Source organism: Oncorhynchus kisutch, linkage group LG16 (genome assembly GCF_002021735.2).
Source record: "Oncorhynchus kisutch isolate 150728-3 linkage group LG16, Okis_V2, whole genome shotgun sequence".
Lineage (NCBI taxonomy): Eukaryota > Metazoa > Chordata > Actinopteri > Salmoniformes > Salmonidae > Oncorhynchus > Oncorhynchus kisutch.
In genome coordinates, this window is record NC_034189.2 from 41,829,896 (window position 1) to 41,848,615 (window position 18,720).

Genomic DNA, 18,720 nt, shown 5'->3' on the forward strand with positions numbered 1-18,720 from the left:
ATATTTAGGTGTAATGATTGTGAGAATTGTTTTCATTTTGGCACTGGTCTGAAAATTCATGAGGATTCACAGAGGAGAAATCTTATTGCTGCCAGGTCTGTAGAAAATGTTTTCCTCATAAGGGTAGTCGGAGTTCTCACATTAGGATTCAAAAAGGGGTGAAGCCTCATTTCTGTCATTATTGCGGCAAATAATTTCTGCATGGCCATAAGCTGACTACGCATATGAGGGAAATCATATTGTTGCTTCAGTAACAGATCTTTGCGCACGGGCAGTCACGAGAGTATATGAGGATAATCAGATGAGTGATACACCATTTTGCTGTTAGGATTGTTGTAAATGTTTCACGAATTGTTCCAATCTGGCTCACATCAACACCATCATCCCATAAACCCTGGACCCAAATCCAATTTGCATACCGCCCCAACAGATCCACATATGATGCCATCTCTATTGCACTCCACACTGCCCTTTCCCACCTGAACCTAAGGAACACCTATGTGAGAATGCTATTCATTGACTACAGCTCCGCGTTCAACACCATAGTGCCCTCAAAGCTCATCAATAAGCTAAGGACCCTTGGACTAAACACCTCCATTTGCAACTGGATCCTGGACTTCGACGGGCCGCCCTCGGGTGGTAAGGGTAGGTAACAACACCGCCCCTCAGCAGTGCGTGCTCAGTAACTCTTTATACCACTACTACTCTGTCATCTACGCATAGTCACCATAATAACTCTACCTACATGTACTTCAACTAACCGGTGCCCCCGCACATTGACTCTGTATCGGTACCCCCCTGTATAGTCTAGCTATTGTTATTTTACTGCTGCTCTTTAATTACTTGTTACTTTTCGCTTATTCTTAGCCGTATTTTTGGGGAAACTGCATTGTTGGTTAGGGGCTCGTAAGTAAGCATTTCACTGTAAGGTCTGTGCATGTGACTAATAACATTTGATCTGGCATATGAGACCGAGGGGATAAACCACAATCTACCGTGACTGTGGCACATCTTTCACAATTGTCTGTTATATTTGGCATTGCATATGGAAATTCACAGGATAAATCTTACAAGCAGCTGTCATGCTTTAGTGCCAGAAGTACATTGAATAACCAAATAATACCCATAGAGAGAAACAAAAATGTATACGTCAAATGATTGCAACGAAGCAAACTCTAAGGGGATGCATGGAAAGAATGCCCAGAAACATGACTGTGCCCTCAATAAGGAACATGTATTGGGTTATTAAATATTACTGTTGTATGAGCAGTGCTTTTTTTGGGCGAAAGAGTTAACACGATACTCAATTGATAGGCAATTTATTTAATCATTCATTACCACACATATCTTAGTCTACAAGGAGTCATGTTTCCTTCAATGTCAGTGCATTTCACAGGTCAGCAAGACAAACGAGTAATATACCAAACAACAAAGTCAACATGTATAACACCATTCAGGGGTCTGCGCTTCTAACATGTCTTTCTTCAAACCAGGAAAGAATGCAACAACTACCCTCAAAACAACCAATATTTACATACTATTGCATCATTCATAGCGGTGACGGAGGAAACAAAACAGGGCTAGATTACAGAACTGGCACGCAGGGCACGTGCCCCGGCATCCCCGACCTCAAGGGGTTGCTTCCCCTTGGAGGTCGGGGGCCCCCCAGATAGCATAATGTGTAGAATTGCCTCAATATAGCTTTAAAACAGCTAATTGTTCTCAGGCTCATGCCAAAATGTGTAGAATAGCAGTACGAAACTGCTATAAATTAGCTGACTTCCAAATCCGGTAATCCGGCCCTGGGGGGGGGGGGGGGGGGGGGGGGGGGGGTGTATGCTATACTCTTGGACTGGAAGAAGCACACAGGAAGAGTGATTAAGGCACCATGACGTGGATAGAGTAGCTTATCAATGCAGAGTTAAAAATCAAATCCCATGCTCTTCTCTTTGCATTCTGCCTATCAAATAAGGGGTTGGGAGAACCTTTCCAGGCTGATATTGACTGCATTGGTGTTGAGACTCAACTAGTGTTGTGTATTTCATACATTGGGGGGGGTGAAAAATGTGATAACTGTAGCTTTTGAATAGAACCACCACGAGGGAGCAATCTCATTCAAAACCAACTAATAAGGTGACAATATTAAGTTATATTCTGCTCTTAAAAATCAGAACAGACAGACATTTTGAACCAGAAAAATAAGTAAAACATTTGTTTGCATATGAAAACAAATTGTGGAATTCAGACATAGTAACCAGAGTATAATAATACTTGCAGTACACAAAAAGACATTGCTCATCATGCGTTCCATTTTCCAAAATTCCTCCAGGAAGGTGGACTATATCCCTTTGGGACTGCGAAAGGAATGATTGTTACTTTATCATACATCGCATATCAACAAATGCATTCACTTTGGGGGGGCCTAAATCGTTAAAATATTATCATGCCAAACCTTGTCAATCATTTTGAACAATGGAATCATCCAAATGGAGAAGTCTGTGCAAAACCAAAGGAGTAATGTAATTAATTACCTACAGTATGAATTCAGGACCATTGCCCCAATTATAAACTTGTTCATTGTAGTGACAGGTTGTGTGTGTGTGTGTGTGTGTGTGTGTGTGTGTGTGTCTTATCCAAGCTGTGACATAATATGTGCAGGGTCATGTTCATTAGGCACCAAACGGAAGAAAAGTCAAAAAGGGAGGGACTGTATGTACTTATCCAATAACTAAATTTACCGTTGTATTGCGTTTTAAAACATTCTGTCGCATGCCCTAATGAACATGACCCAGGCCCTGCCAATCATATCCCAAAATACAGCTATCCAGTTCACGCCGTCGAACATCAATCGCGTACTTTGAAAGATGCACTTCCATTCTCGGTCTCGTGTGCGACATCACTGTAAAAAAAAAACTCCCTCTGAATCGTGATCCTTGAACACTATAAAACAACCCAAAGGAGCGCGTCGTCATACGATTGTGAAGGCGGCGTAAATGGAGTACCTTGTGTCTGTTCAAGGAGAAATGTCCTCAGAGTGGATTATACAAAAAAGTGATCAGCACAAAAGCCTGTACCTTACTACCTTGAGGTTTGAGTTGTACATCGAGTGGGAGATGAAACTATATAGCTTTTCATCACGTTATAGGGATTTCCCCAATACCTTTGCATCCGTATGCACGTAAGTGGAGGTCGCGCTTTACCTCGACCGTTTAGGAAATAACCCCACACATTCGCGCGCACACACACACACCAAAAGAGAGCGTCAGTCTCGTGGCTACACCCGTTCTCGATGATAGATCTCACTGACCGGTAGGACTAAGTTTTCAGAGTGGGTGTTTTCCACAGTGGTTTGTGATACATCCAGCCTTCGCCCTAGCACAGAGAGGAGGGAAGAATAGCAAACATGACAACAAAATTTAATAAAAAAGTACAAGCTAAGATTTCCTGCTACGCAATTGTCATTTCAACCTATAAATGTCTGACAGAAGAGAATCCATTATAAAATCCATTGATTCCTGAATATAAACTGTAAATGCCTCATTAGATATGTGTCCATGATCCTTGCATTCTTCGAGCAAAACTGGGTGTCAAAATGCCTGACCGTTTAACGAAACAACAATATAACGTTTCCTGAAGAAAATGGGTGTGCCTGCTTCAGCTGTCCAAAAGCATGTCTGTCCAGAGCTCCAGCAGGTCTTACTGAAGCAAGCGCGCCAAATATGAAAAGGTTTGTCAAGACGATGTTCTACGTACCTCGCTCTCAAAATATCTGGTCCTCCATGGGGTCTCAGTCTCAGTGCGGTGTCTCTCCTCGGTCCTCTGTCGCTCCTCCAGGATCCTCTTGTACTCCGTGGCCTTCTCAATGTCCTTCTGACGCAGCGACTCGGTTACATGCTGCCACAGGCGCCTAAAAACAGAGTTATCTATTTACATCATGACTATTCAAATGGGACAAGGCACAATAATCAACAGAGGAGACATAACTAAACAGCTTATTTTTCATCTACAGTCCTTATCTATGCCACAACCTCACCTGAAAGCATCAGAAACAAATCTCAGCATATTAATGCCAATATGATGGACTTTTTGGTCTAACCTCGATTCAGTTGGTCCTTGCTTGTCGTTGGGGCGCACGCGCTTCTTGGTGACGGGCAGCTTGGTGACATCTACCATGCACGTGTCGCCATTCTGGTAGCTGAACTCGAGCACGCCGTTCCACTCGCCCTGAACGCGGCACACCACGGCGCTGGTGGCGTTGTGCTTTACCTCAGCAGTCACCCTGCGTGAGGCGCCACGAGAGCAGGAGAACACATGATCAACGATATCTACCAATCACAGCCTCTATGCGCAAACTATGCAAAACAATTTGAGGTCACTTCAAAGAGTTGTGGCTTTTGTCAATTATTCAAGCACTTGTTTATTAACTCAATTTAAATTAATCTTTTAGCCAGGATAATCCACTCCTCAACCGTCACCGTTTTCTAGGGAGTCCTAGGATCCATAAAAATGTAATTGTTTAAATCTAAACACACACAGTAACATAACATGGAACTATATGAAGCTGTAACGGCACAGGGACATAAAGCCAATGTAACAATTTAATGAAAGCATTAGAAATTCCTCTGCAGGTGTGCTCTGTGAGGGGCACTCACTTGTGCAGCTTGCCTCCGTAGAAGGGCTTGGTCTGGAAGGTGATGACTGCGGAGTATCCCGACTTGGTGCAGTTCACGTTAACCTTTCCCCCCAGTTCCACCCAGGGCACGGTAAGGATGGAGCGGGCATAGGCACAGGGCAGCGTGAAGGTGTACTCCTCGTCATGCTCCAGCAGGTACAGACAGCCTACACATACAGATTACTGTAAGGTTTATACCTTGTATCCTGTTCACATTACTGATCACTTTTAGCCAGAGGTTTGAAGTCGAAAGACTCAACAATAATTACTTCCTGTATGGAAGAAATGTCCACTCTCCATTTGACATTGGTCTGAAGGAAGTAGGCATAATCCCTTACCGAGTCTCTCCATTTCAAACCAGGTGCAATAATCGATACTCCGTCTCTGGCCTTACCTTCCCCGATCATGGACACCCCGATGGACATGCCCATGAACTTGCTCTTGGTCCACACGTGGGTGTTGACACACATCCGCCTCTCGGGGCACTCAGCGTAGAAGCCCGACACGGGCGGGTGATGGGACACCTGCTCAGCCACGAAGCGCAACTGGTAACTACCGTCCTCCCCCTCGGTGGTGGGGCTTCCTTGGGGAGGAGAGGGGGGCGAGGGGGCATCCTTGGCGGGTTCCCCTGACCTGGGCACCCTCCAGGAGCAGTGGAAGCTCTCGCCGATGATGGGGTTATAGGGCTTCTTGGCGATGGCGCCCTTGCGGCCCTCGTGGAAGGAGGTGAGGTAGTACTCGACGAAGCGCACCATGCGCTCCTCGGGCCCTTGGCCGTCTGTGATGGCTACGAACAGGTCCGGGTGGGACATGAAGTCAGCGTACATCTCTAGCAAGGAGCGCTTCTCCAGGATGAAGGTGGGCAGTACCACCTGAGGAGACAGAACTATTTATGACCTTTAATAAAGCAGGTTGGGACATTGACAATTGTTCAATAATCTAGTGTGTGATCTATAATGACATGTAGCTATGAGGTAAAGATTTTTATTTTTAAAGCTTCAATTGGAATTTGAGAGCACATTCTCTTTTTATGTCTTGACAAACTACTATCCGACACACAGGCTTTGAGCCGACACTAGCTGCTAACCATGGGAAACGTAATTTCACTGAAGTAGAGCCGAGACGATAATCGAAAATGATCGACGCCGACCATACAGATCCCTTATCGCAGGCATTTTGTAGCCTATATTAGAGAAATGTGAAGTCTGAAATTAAATACGGTTGCTAATATGGAGGATTGTTAATGGGACAACTTATGGCTAAAACCATCAAACTAGTGGTATTAGTTTAAAAGGTAATGCAAATAAAAACTGGTGCACATTAACTTTTAGAACGCATCGTTCTATTTATTGTTATCGCATCAATTCAAGCAATTTAAATCGCAATATGGATTTTAGTCCATATCACCTAGCTCTACTATGAAGTCAACAAGAAAAGCAAAACAAACAGAGGCATTTCTTAACTGCAGTATGCAGTCCTTTACATTAGCCAATCAGAGGACGGGAAACAAGACACCATTACGGTCTGTCTATCTGGGCCTTGGTCCAGCCTGATGCATGTTTCAGGTTGGGCCTTGGTCCAGCCATATGTTTCAGGCGGTGTCCAGGCCACGGCGGGGGGGGCAGCGGTGTGAGCATTGTGGAACTTGACCTACCCGTGTGAGGTCCATGCCCAGCTTGAGCTGCGAGAGCAGGTGTAGGATGACACTGCGTTCCTCCTCCACCGCCCCCAGTTCCTCCTCCTTTTCCGTGAACGCGTCCTCCACCTCGTCCTCCCCGTCAATCTCCTCCTGGCAGGGGATACAACAATATTTGCGTTGAGAACATCATAAGTTGTGGCTTGCATCTTGAAAAACAGTCAAACTGAAGTACCTACAAGAAAAAGCTGATTGAAAATAAAAGGCCTTTAGTTATATTTACCGTCCTCCTCACCTGACCATGGACAAATTGATCATTGGAAACAATGTTATACATTTAATTAATAAATAAAAAATTACTGAAGTCAAATTGTCGTGTCCAAAGAGATACGCCAATCACTTTCTTTTCACATCGTCCTTTCTAGCACAGTTCCAGTAACTATACTGGATGCGTAACCAGGCCACTCCTACTCTGAGCGCTTGATACATACAGCCTCAGGTCAGTACAGTTTGGCTCGATAGTGGGAAAAGCCTTTTTGGATCTAGTAATGTTCCTTGTCCTTACCCCAGAGAAACTGCAGGGCTCCGTGGCACTGAGCTCCAGGAGGCTACCCTCCAGTGGCCCTCCCTCGGTGCTGAAGCTGTCCAAGGGCCCGCCATTCTTCAGGATGTCCGGCAGCTTGGGCTCCAGCCACTCAATGGTTGGCCCTGTAACACCCGACACAGCGGTGGCCACCACAACCTTTAGCTCAGAGGTACTCATGCTAGGCTACAAGGCCCCTTGAGGCTACCAGACCAAAACAACAAGGTTGTAGCCAGTGACCATTCAAGAAAGACCCAGGCTGGCGTATTCCCCTGACAGTTCCCTAGGACTACAGGATGAGACATTAACCCGATCCCCGGTACACAGGGTGTATCGAGATAAGTTTTATGCCCAGCCAACAGGAAACCGCCTGATTGGTGGGTTAGTGTTTGGCAGGGAGGCGAGGTCCATTCAAATTAGCACGGCCCACACAATCCTTGACAACTTTTCCTGATTGGCTGGTCCCCGGGTTCCGTCCTGTTCGTGGGCCTAATGAAATATGGATGCCAGGTAACAAGATCTCTTACGATCTCCTACGTCAAACCGGGAACTTGTGACGGCTTTTCACTGTTTCGCCGATTCCACAAAGTCTGTTTGGCTCTGTCAAAAGAAATGGCTGAGACCGTAGCAGCCATACACTTTTGGTAAGTCTCTTGGCTGTCAGTATGGTGCGGTGTGATCAAAAAGGAAGGTGGTTAATGGGAGAGCTGTTATTACTCAAGTTACCCAATGAGCGATCTGGTTACCAGCCTAGACAGCCGGTAAGAATAAGTACCGCTCCCTCATTAATTATGGAAAATAATTCCACTGTCGGCTTTCGGAGAAAGCTTTCAGAGTACATCTGGACTGGGAGGGTCAACATGTGCAATTCCATGATTTGTGAGGTAGAATTGTGCAAGCACAGGATGGGTGTCTAATACATGTCACATACAACTAAACATGACTAAAAACACCTTCAAGACTTCCACAGCTTACTTTAAGAAATGGGTCAAAGAAAAGGCAACTTAAACCGTTTCTACCTGGCTCTCTTCGGTGGTAAATTAACCATCACCTTGAAGGCAAATCTGAGAAAGCCTGGCAGTAAAGATCTACCCACTGAAAAAAACTAACAGTGCATGTACACAGATCCCTTTCTTTTCATTAGAGTTCATCCATAAATGAACACACATTACTGTCACCAGTAGTGACCTACTCCCCCTCCCTTCCAGGCCCCCAGCGGTCACCCTCACCTCCCAGGGAGCTCCTCTGGCGGGCCACCTGCTGCAGCTGCAGGATGTGCAGGCAATCGTTGAGGCAGTTCATGGTGGCCATGGAGGTGGCCTTGAGCATCAGCAGGTCCTGGTCTAGCGGGGAGAGGGGCCCCGCGGCCGGGGGCAGGCCCTCGATGGTCTGGATCAGGTCTCGGTGCTGGCCCTGGGCCTGGGTCATCATCTGGGAGTAAAGAAGAGCGGAAGGAACCGGAGGAGTAAGTTGATACCGATGTACAAATGTGCTTACTGTATCCGTCATTAGATTAAAACAAGAAGTCCCTGTCACCTAGTCCTAGATGAACGATCTTCATAAAATGACACTAAACAAAAAAAGCCAGAGTAAGACGGGTAAAAAGAGAATTCCTCTATGACAAAATACATTTCAAATAAGGCAGAAGAGATATTCTTCTCTCTACCACCAGCTATTCCTGTTGAGACGCGAAGTTATAACAACAAACAACTGATGGAAAATACAAAACACTGAGAAAAACAACAATATCCTTCAAGCTACGCCAAACCCCACTTCTATTTTGGTACATGAGGCAATAGCTATCATCCCCACCCCCAGCCTACCTCTCTGGCATCAAGCAAATGGTCAGGCAGCAGGGACCTCTTGGAGGAGTACAGCGAGGAGCCCTTGTGGAGCTGAGTCATGCTGAAGAAGGAGGCAGCGTTCTGGCTAGGCCTGCGCTGGGACAGGGGCGAGCTGGCGCTCCCCTGAGACGCCATGGAGTAGCTGCGAGACTTGGGCGGAGGGTTACTCTGGACAAAGACAAGATGGTCAACAAATTTGTCATAGAGTGAATCTCATCTGTGAGAGGATCTTCAGATAAGCATATTTTTACCATTGGAGCGTGTGGAATGTACGTAAAGTTGCCCCTTACCGACTCAGATATTGGGTCAGTTTAGCATTTCCCTCACTAATGGTTACAGCATAGAGATCGAGGCTTTGTATCTGTGCCATTATAGTGTGTGTGAGAGAGAGAGAATGGGCAGCGACATTGAGGCTTAGGCCATTGACTTCTTTGTCATTGGCTGATTGCTCCCAACTTACAGGAATCCCCACCAGTTGACAACTTTAAAAATGGTGGAAGCACTCAATGGAAATGTCCATGTTAAAACGAGTTATATATCTCTAATTACCGCTAGGATTGTGGTAGGGGGAAAAGATCCTAGATCTGTACCTAGGGGAATCTTAACCTGTGGAGCCATCTTGTTTGTGACTATTTGTGTGACCTTATGGTGTCATGTCCGTGTGCTCTGTAAATGCTGACTGTCTTCAACTCAAGTGCTCAAGATGCGAGACGAATTAAGGCCAATAATGTGAAGTGTACTGAATCGAGTCATTATGGTTACGCCACAATTTATCCAAGAATAGAGTTTGCATCATGCTTGTGGTTTGCCACATTCTGTCTTATCATCAGTATTTCAACAGAAAATGTACATCTGTTAGGAAGGAAATCCCACTGAGTAATTCAGACTCACTGACATTAGCCAGGAACGTAAGATCAAACTTGTTTTTTTAAGGAAGTGTCACATCCTCCCCCCCCCCCATTTGTCTGCTATGCTGCAGCCAGGGGTGTCTTTGGTGTGTTACAACACTACACTCAAAGTCTGGCATCAAGGATGGTCTTGGCTCATGACTAAGCTAAATGAATAGTAGCTCGAGTTCCCCATCAATATGTTCTCATTATCAAGCACAAACACTACTACATCTAATCTAAATACAAGACATCTGCTCTGCACTTCTGTTATGAAGCTCATGTTACAGGCAACCATGGACACGATCAATGGAATTGCGTCACAAAACGAGCTAGTAGAGTGTCTGGATCAAGGGAAAACATTGTTGTGAGTGAGAAAGAGCTTGTGATGGTGAGTGCGTGCGTATGCATGCAACTGTGTGTGTGTGTGCATGCAACTGTGTGTGCGCATGCAACTGTGTGTGCGCGTGTGTGCGCATGCAACTGTGTGCGCACGCGTGCATGCAACTGTGTGTGCGTGCATGCAACTGTGTGCGCAAGCAACTGTGTGTGCGCAAGCAACTGTGTGTGCGCAAGCAACTGTGTGTGCGCAAGCAACTGTGTGCGCAAGCAACTGTGTGTGCGCAAGCAACTGTGTGTGCGCAAGCAACTGTGTGTGCGCAAGCAACTGTGTGTGCGCAAGCAACTGTGTGTGCGCAAGCAACTGTGTGTGCGCAAGCAACTGTGTGTGCGCAAGCAACTGTGTGTGCGCAAGCAACTGTGTGTGCGCAAGCAACTGTGTGTGCAAGCAACTGTGTATATGCGCCTGTGAAAGTGGGTGTGTCAGACGAAAAGCCCTGGCCTTTACCTTCCCCATGGCCTCAGTGTGGTGCTGCGTGCAGATCTGCAGCCGGCTCACCCAGTGCTGTCTCTCTTTGGCGTCCGTGGCTGGGAGACAACACCACAGGGTCACATTCATTAGTGCACACGGTTGCAAAATGTTTTGCAACTGAAAATTCAAACGAGTTTCCTATTGGGTATGTTCAGTTAGTGCATCCGTTTGTCGGTTTTCTTTAGTTTGGTGCCTGAACAGAGTGAGCACATTACAGTGCAGCAGAGTGAATCTCTCCGCATGGATCAATAACGACAATGTTATCCCTCGTCAACCGAGGATAATGAGAATACCGCCATTATTGCGTATTGATTTGGATATGTTTTACATGCTTTCTCCCCTTCCTGAAGTCTTGGTACAATAGTCTGACAGTGACTAGATGTGCATCTTGCCTGTCCAACTACTGACTGATGCATTGAGGATATAATAACATTGTGATGAAATGCAAACCATACATGTCCAGTAGTAGACTACTCAAACAGCATGACACTCTTGTATGAGTTGTTTTAGCAGTTTTGATTGTTTTTTGATTGGTGAGGAGTGTGAGAGACAGTGTGTGTGCGTTTCACCTCGGAGCTTGTATTGTTCCCCACTGATGGCATTAACCGTGAAGGTGTGGGAGTCCTCGTCGCTGGGGGATATGACCGCCCCTGCCAAGGGGAGTGTCCCGCGAGGTTTCTGGGGCCTGGACTGCTCATTGACAAAGTACTCCAACAACCCTGCCTCATTGTTGAGGACAAAGAACCTGCATGAAGAGCAGAACGTTCAATCAATCAAATAATTTGAGTAATTTAGCAGATGCTCTTATACAGAGAGATTTACATGACTTATAGAAGAAAATAAGGTTGGGTGCCTTGCGAGGGCATAGACAGATTTCTCATCTAATCGTCTCAGGGATTCGAGCCAGTGACCTTTTGGTTACTGGCCCAAAGCCCTTGAGCTCAAGATGCTTGTTGGCAAAGCAATGAATCAATTCAGTAGTATGTTTAGCTGATTTGATCAAATTGTAAATGCTATGTGCATTTATTAAAAGTACTGTTTAATCAATGTTCTTCAACCTGGGCTGCCCACTCACCTATATTGCCATCCTGTTACCAGGTTGGTGTATTTCATCAGGTAACCGTCAATATTTTCCATGTGGTCACTGAATAGAGCAGAGATTGAGAAAATGATTGACAGTTAGCAAACACGCTAGTTATGCTACAATAACATCAATGGGTAGGCAAAGTTCAACTCCAGATGAACCTCTGATTCAACTCTGACTAGCCTGTTAACTAATAGTTAAGTCAGTAAGCTCAGCTAGAAAAAGCTAGAAACCATAGCTGGCTAGACAGCTAACGTTTGACCAAGGGCTTGCTAGTTAGCGTTACCAGCTGAAGATGTGTGTTGCACTGCCTATTAACCAAACAAATCACTGCAGCTAACTAGGTTTGCAGATTGGTTAGCCAGATATGGCTAAGCCAGATAATTAGCCTAGCTAGCTAGACAGTCATCATACCTGTACTGCCAGCCTTTAGAACTCCCTCTCCCAGAACTACCAGGCGTCCCTTTCTGGGGAAAGACATCCAGTTTCCCTTCACTGTCCGATATTCGTATTGCCGTGACGGTTTCTCCTTGCATAGTCATAGCCAACGTTATAGCTAGCTAACAAGCTACAAACCTTGCCAGAAACGTTAGCTAGCTTGACAACTAGTCACACTGCAATCTCTAGTCTGATTTGCTAACTTGAAGGCCTTGCTCACAGATGGATTTATTCGGTTTATGGCTTTACAAACCACATAGCTATCGTTCATGAGAAACTATCTAAACGACTGATTAAGTAATCCATCACAATATATTATTGTAAAAACAGTGGCGTGCTAGCTAGCGAGGTCGTGAGCTTGGGGTTTACATGATCCAAATCGCTAACAGGCTTCACGATGACGCGACACGGAACTGGAGTCATGTGATTCAATTCCATGAAAGGACTTCCGCATTGGCAAAACAATAGGGACGTTTGTGGCATACAAAGTTTTTCCGAAATAGGTTGCATTGTGGAAATAGAACACGTCTTCAAATATATCCTGCACATACCCCATCGAGCTACCGCCGGCACATATTTCAGTCGTGTTGCATGACAAACCGTGAGAATTTTGTATCTCCCCCGGGCTCGGCAAATCGAGAAAATTATAGGACTTTCTCCATGGATAAATGTCTCTCCATACTTGTCATGACAGGTTCGTCGTGGTGGCACACCCAGAATAACCCTACTGTTATCTAACCTGTACAAACCTTTCCCCTCTTTTATATACAGGGTAAAAGGGCGGTGTGCTAAAAAAAGAATGTGCTGCCCACACGACTAGGGCGTATAAGGAAGTTATGGACATGGTTATAAACACGGCACTTTACTGATCCCTTAACACTGTTCAAGGAATCGTGGCTGCTACTCTACCTTAAACATGCCTGCTAAGAAAGTGTGCATCGTTGGATCCGGAAACTGGTATATTTATGGGCTTTCTCTATTTGCATGTGCCTGCATTCGACAGAATTGTATCGTGAATTCCACTCATTGATTCATAATGTAGCCAACTAAGTGCTCATATTTGGCTAAATTGACAACTTGCAATGTAGTTTCATAGAATATCAAACAGAAGTTTGATTTACAATCTTTGAATGTAGGCTTGGGTATATGCAAGACATTCCGTGTACTGTTATAATCTGGTTATGGTACCCCCAAAATATATTTAGCATGTTCATTTTGTGACTGGGATTTTGAAAATATGAATGGTGTTATTCCATTGCCCTCCAATCTAATCCGTTTTCATCATCTCCTAGGGGCTCTGCGATAGCCAAAATCGTTGGTCACAATGCAAAGGGATCCAACAGGTTTGACCCCATTGTTAACATGTGGGTGTTTGAAGAGATGATCGATGGCAAAAAGTTAACAGAAATCATCAACACAGAGCATGAGAACGTCAAATACCTACCGGGTCACAAGCTTCCCAAAAATGTGGTTAGTTTGGTTTAATATTAGATTTTTGCCTCAAGATTACAAATCATTGAGTTGGGCAATACATCTGGAGTTAACGTTATCTCCGGACATGCTTTGTGGTTGTGTAAAAGGATACACACAGATAAGATGAGTGAAGTTTGACCTATACAGAGATGATAACATATCCGTCTGGGGTTGTTCACAAGAACCCAAGGCATTCTGCTTTATCCCTAAGGTTCTCAGCTATAAGCACTGTTTACCGGTGGGCCCATGTAAACTACAATCCCCTCTGTTTTAAAGTTCAGAAACGTCAATAATCATCGCATGCAATGCGGTTTTTGAAACATGGAATTATCTTTCATGTCAGTGAGAAATAATCTTTCATATAAAAAAGATCCACTTACTGTATCAGGTTTGCACTGAACCATAGGGCTGTATGTATGGGATCAATATCATGCCAACTGTGTTCCTCCAGACGACAAAACTACACTTCCTTTCCAGTTACGCTTACACACAGGTGCGCTAGATATCTAATTAGCACAGGTGGTCTTCTCTGCCTTCCATTAGTCTTCCTTAATAAAGTGCTGTAACATGGCCATATGGGAACACAAACCCTAACCTTATAAAATAGTGCTGGGGTAAGAAATCTATACAGTTACATATCAGGATATTATTTTTTGACAATAAATCATGTAGTTTTGACATTATCGCAATATGATTTTTTTTTTGTTAGTTGTCCTGTATTTTTCCTTCGCTTGTTTTCCTAGCTTGTTCTCCATCTCCTTTTTAAGTAGGGAGACAATTTGTTTTCAGCACTTTTATTTCCCTGACTGATCCAAACTCGTTTTCTCATGTTCTTGCTTGTCCCTCTGCAGCTATATGGTGAACCGTTTGGCACATCGAATCGCAATAAAATCACAGTATCGAATCTCAATACATAGAATTGTGAGAATCGCAATACATATCGTATTGGCACCTAAATATCATGATAATATGGTATTGTGAGGTCACTGGAAATTCCCAGACATACTATAAAAGGTGTGTAGTAATTTAGACTTCAGTTTTTGGGATATTAATTCATGCTGCTATGAAAGATACTTTCCTTATATTTCCAAAACCGTACCGCAAGTGATGCATGTTAACGTTCAGAACGAGCGTCTGGGCTCTTAACAAAACTCCCCCGGCCAGAATATACCTTCATGGGTAGATGCTTAAGGTAGTTGGCATTCTCTGAACGGCCTACCAGTCTGACATACCTTGCTTTCCACTATGCCAAGACTTAATGCGTGTGTTATTGTATCCAGCCGCCCCTTATGTCAATTCCTTAAACGACCCTGTAACAAAATAACATCACATGACATGTTGTAATCACAGGAGGTTGATGGCACCTTGATCGGGGAGGACGGGATCGCGGTAATGGCTGGAGCGGGAAAAAATGGATTGTTATCAAACCCATGGTCTCTACGTGCCTGACGCCATTCCATTCGCTCCGTTCTAGCCATTATTATGAGCCGTCCTCCCCACAGCAGCCTCCACCGCGTAATGTAGATTCACGATAAATGCTACTACATAGGAACATCCATCATGAATAGTACAATGTATCATGCTATCTTTTCCCACTCCGGTTTACCAGGTTGCTGTTCCAGAAATCACAGAAGCGGTGAAAGGGGCCAGCATACTGATCTTTGTCATTCCACATCAGTTCATTGGGAGGCTATGTGATCAGATGAAACCTCATATTGCACAGGGAACCATTGGGATATCCCTCATCAAAGTAATGTCATTTGGCTCTTTTTCACACCAGCTCTCACTTAGAAAAAACATTGCTAAAATCTATAAAAATGTATAAGTCTGACTTTACTCTGGCTTCATATCGGGCTTTTTATCACTCAGGAAAAGTCTCAGCTGTATGAATTTATCATCATGGCTATGATTTTACACTCATTATGTAACAGCAGCCTTGTCACAAAAAAATGCTGCCACCCAAATGCTGGTAACTAGGGTATATGTTACAAAATGAGTGATTGAAGGCAGCCTAAGATCTCTTTTCTGCCCTGGTCCTTATTCAGGGCATCGATGAAGGCCCCGAGGGCTTGAAGCTCATCTCTGACATCATCCGTGAGAAACTGGAAATCGAGGTTAGCGTCCTGATGGGGGCCAACATTGCCAACGAAGTGGCTGATGAGAAGTTCTGTGAGACCACAATTGGTAAAATATTTTTCCATAATATTATCTAGAATAGTGCTGTAATGTTTTGTGTCCTCCTCGGCTTGTGTTGCAACTCCCACTGATGCAGTTATGTTGACCTTGACTTTCGATCACTACCTAAACAGGAGCGAAGAACGAAGCAAACGGACATATCTTTAAAGAGCTGCTGCAGACTCCCAACTTCAGGATCACCGTGGTGCAGGAGAGTGACACAGTAGAACTCTGTGGGGCTCTCAAGGTACAGTTTACATTCAAAGAGAAGAACTTCTGCTACATCGTGAACGTAACTTACACAGGAGGCCTATGTTTCATTGCACTGCACCTCTGTTTTATTTGCTCACATTGTCAAATGTTATTTTTTTTTACAAACCATGAATCATAATATTGATAGAAATAGAGTAGAAAACTGCAGATAACACTTATGGTTCCTTCCCCACTCTCCCCTTCCCAGAATATTGTAGCGGTGGGCGCTGGGTTCTGTGACGGTCTGGGCTTTGGGGACAACACCAAGGCTGCGGTGATCCGGCTTGGGCTGATGGAGATGATCGCCTTCACCAAGCTGTTCTGTAAGGGCCAGGTTTCCTCCGTGACCTTCCTGGAGAGCTGTGGGGTCGCCGACCTGATCACCACCTGCTACGGGGGGCGCAACCGCAAGGTGGCCGAGGCCTTCGCCAAGACGTCCAAGGTGACAAACACGACTCAAGGATATGACTGTGCTGTGACCAGTGCAACTTTGAACTGTTTTGTCAGGTTGATAACGGTTAAGATAATAATATCCATCACTTCAAGAAACTTGTGTGTGTGTGTGCTTTAAGTAACTATGTTGCATACCTTTCCAGTCTATTGAAGAGCTAGAGGCTGAGATGCTCAATGGTCAGAAGCTCCAAGGCCCACAAACCTCCGCTGAGGTGTTCAAAATTCTCAAGAAGAGAGACATGATCAGCAAGTGAGTACAACTCTTTCATCTTAAAGCGAGACTCGGCGATATGACTTTGCTTGCCCTCACGCAGTCACACAGAGTATCTGCGTATGTGCACAGTTCCACTTCACGCTACAACATGGGGAAAATAGTGAAGACGATTAGCATCATGCCTCAACTCTCTTGTGGAAATTGTGGCCCGATATTTTTGTGTACTTCGTACATCGCTGAGCCTACCTTTAAATAATACATTTAATGACTTGCAAATGTTCCTCCAATATTCCTCTACTCATTCACCACAAACATTTTCATCAAATTAGCTGAAAATATGAGCTGAAGCTCTCCTCAATAAATGTGTGAGTGCTGCTAATGGAACCACCCCTTGCTGCATTGAGATTTAGTGCAATGTTTTGTCTTGTAGGTTTCCGTTGTTTGCCTCTGTGTACCAGATCTGCTTTGAGGGAAAAGCTGTGCAGGAGTTTATCACATGTCTGCAGAGCCACCCTGAACATATGTGATCACTCTGGAACCTGCAGCCACGGAACCTGCAGCTCCTCCAATGGTGTCGAGTGAAGTTGCCCCTAGATTTGCATTCCCCTATGGGTAGGTTGGGATTGGAGAGGGGAAGCTGATCCTAGACCTGTACCTATAGGGCAACTTCACCCCCGGAGCCACTTCCAGTAGCAGCATCATACCATCAGAGGGCAGCAGTGCTGCATAAATGCTCATTCATATCATTGTAACTACCTAAAAATGTAACTGTAACCACTAAATGTTCCTTATCATTTCATAATAAGTCTGAAGAACCACTACTTAACGTGCTTTGTCGCATATTCATATGTTTTGTGTTTTGATTGTGTATCAGCTTATCAACTAAACCAACTACACTTGACACGTGTAAAGTAATCTTTGTTGGTTACAAAAATGTTTTCTATTCATTTAACAATTTTACAATTTGTGGAACAAATATTCTCAAAATAATACTTTTGAGTGAAAAAAAAAATGTATTGTGACTCTTTTGTTTCACTTCATCTTGTCACATCCCCATGTTGCATTGGGGTGGGAGGTAGCCTAGTGGTTAGTGCGTTGGACCAGTAACCGAAAGGTTGCTAGATCGAATCCCCGAGATGACAAGGTAAAAATCTGTCGTTCTGCCCCTGAACCCACTGTTAGGCCGTTAATCTAAATAAGAATTTGTTCTTAACTGACTTGCCGAGTAAAAAAAAAAACTTGCCCTTTTTAACTTTGAAATCGTTTCAGAGGATAACAGTGAACAATACCGTTTGAAATAGTTAAGATGAGGGAGGAATAACAAATACCTTTATTTGATTGTCTAATGTTGTCCGTGCACATGTCTTGAAAGAAAATGAAAGACCATATTTATTTTAATTAGATGTTTTAACTGATTTAAATCAGCTTTTCATAACAATTACATTTATCTAGTTCGTGCCTTCACTTCAAAGATGGCCTACTTATCCTAGAGAACACAGACGTAAATGTTGTACAGATATTCCACAAACCCCTTCCCTGGATTCTTCTGTGACACAACCATATCAGACCCAGGATTAAAGAACAATCGTGGCCCTTGTCTCTCCATCTCTTCTGGCTGTATCACAGCGAGAAGAACAGAGGCTTAGTGGGATAGCGAGTAATCAGCTAGGCCTTTGACTGTCCCATCAGATCAGAGGGACCTTGATGCTTCCATCCATCCCTCCACGCTTCCACCTTGTTCGTAGCCATGACCGTATCGGGCCATGGTTCACGTTTTCCTGGGTAACCCGACGAGGAGGAGGCCTCTCTTCTGGTTGACAGCTCCACAGACTGGGCTGCCCCAGATCCCACACATCCCTGTACATCAAAGGGCCCAACGGAAGGCAGGGGGCCACGGAGATGGCAAAGGCCCAGGTTGAGGCACCCTGTCTGCCCCTGTTTCCCGTGGGACTTTGGGCCCCAGGAGAGGACCTGTGTGGGGTGTTGCAGAAGGTTAGGCTCCCCTTCACCTCCAGCTGAAGTGGCATCAGTGTTTTGATGTGAGACACTGAGAGCCTTGTGCAGGTTGAGACCCTGGTCCTCTGTCACAAAGAGAAGAGGTGCACCTTCAGTCCTGGGCTTGAAAGAGCAGCTTAATC

General features: G+C 44.7%; 2 protein-coding genes across 7 annotated transcripts; one reads left to right on the plus strand and one right to left on the minus strand.

The window, feature by feature from the left end:
* Positions 1-1,302: 1,302 nt before the first annotated feature.
* LOC109878209 (oxysterol-binding protein-related protein 11-like) lies at positions 1,303-14,001 on the minus strand. Of its 4 annotated transcripts, none has more exons than XM_031792462.1 (13): positions 13,869-14,001; positions 11,569-11,637; positions 11,063-11,238; positions 10,470-10,549; positions 8,715-8,903; positions 8,121-8,322; positions 6,874-7,016; positions 6,327-6,461; positions 5,067-5,544; positions 4,653-4,839; positions 4,097-4,279; positions 3,754-3,907; positions 1,303-3,372 (listed from the first exon to the last, which is right to left on the minus strand). In XM_031792462.1, the coding sequence occupies exons 2-13, from the start codon at positions 11,628-11,630 to the stop codon at positions 3,316-3,318; spliced, it is 2,046 nt and encodes a 681-aa protein (XP_031648322.1). In that variant the 5' UTR covers positions 11,631-11,637; positions 13,869-14,001; the 3' UTR covers positions 1,303-3,315. The 4 variants fall into 4 exon arrangements, with proteins under 4 accessions (XP_031648322.1, XP_031648323.1, XP_031648321.1 ...); XM_031792463.1 differs by lacking the exon at positions 13,869-14,001 and adding an exon at positions 12,616-12,751; XM_031792461.1 differs by lacking the exon at positions 13,869-14,001 and adding an exon at positions 12,567-12,751.
* Positions 12,430-17,594, plus strand: LOC109878210 (glycerol-3-phosphate dehydrogenase [NAD(+)], cytoplasmic-like). 3 transcript variants are annotated; one of them, XM_020470451.2, is made up of 9 exons: positions 12,430-12,709; positions 12,787-12,972; positions 13,308-13,485; positions 15,098-15,238; positions 15,534-15,672; positions 15,798-15,910; positions 16,124-16,357; positions 16,512-16,618; positions 17,013-17,594. In XM_020470451.2, the coding sequence occupies exons 2-9, from the start codon at positions 12,932-12,934 to the stop codon at positions 17,107-17,109; spliced, it is 1,050 nt and encodes a 349-aa protein (XP_020326040.1). In that variant the 5' UTR covers positions 12,430-12,709; positions 12,787-12,931; the 3' UTR covers positions 17,110-17,594. The 3 variants fall into 3 exon arrangements, with proteins under 3 accessions (XP_020326040.1, XP_031648324.1, XP_020326041.1); XM_020470452.2 differs by having other exon boundaries at positions 12,473-12,616; XM_031792464.1 differs by having other exon boundaries at positions 12,433-12,972.
* The last annotated feature ends 1,126 nt before the right edge of the window (positions 17,595-18,720 follow it).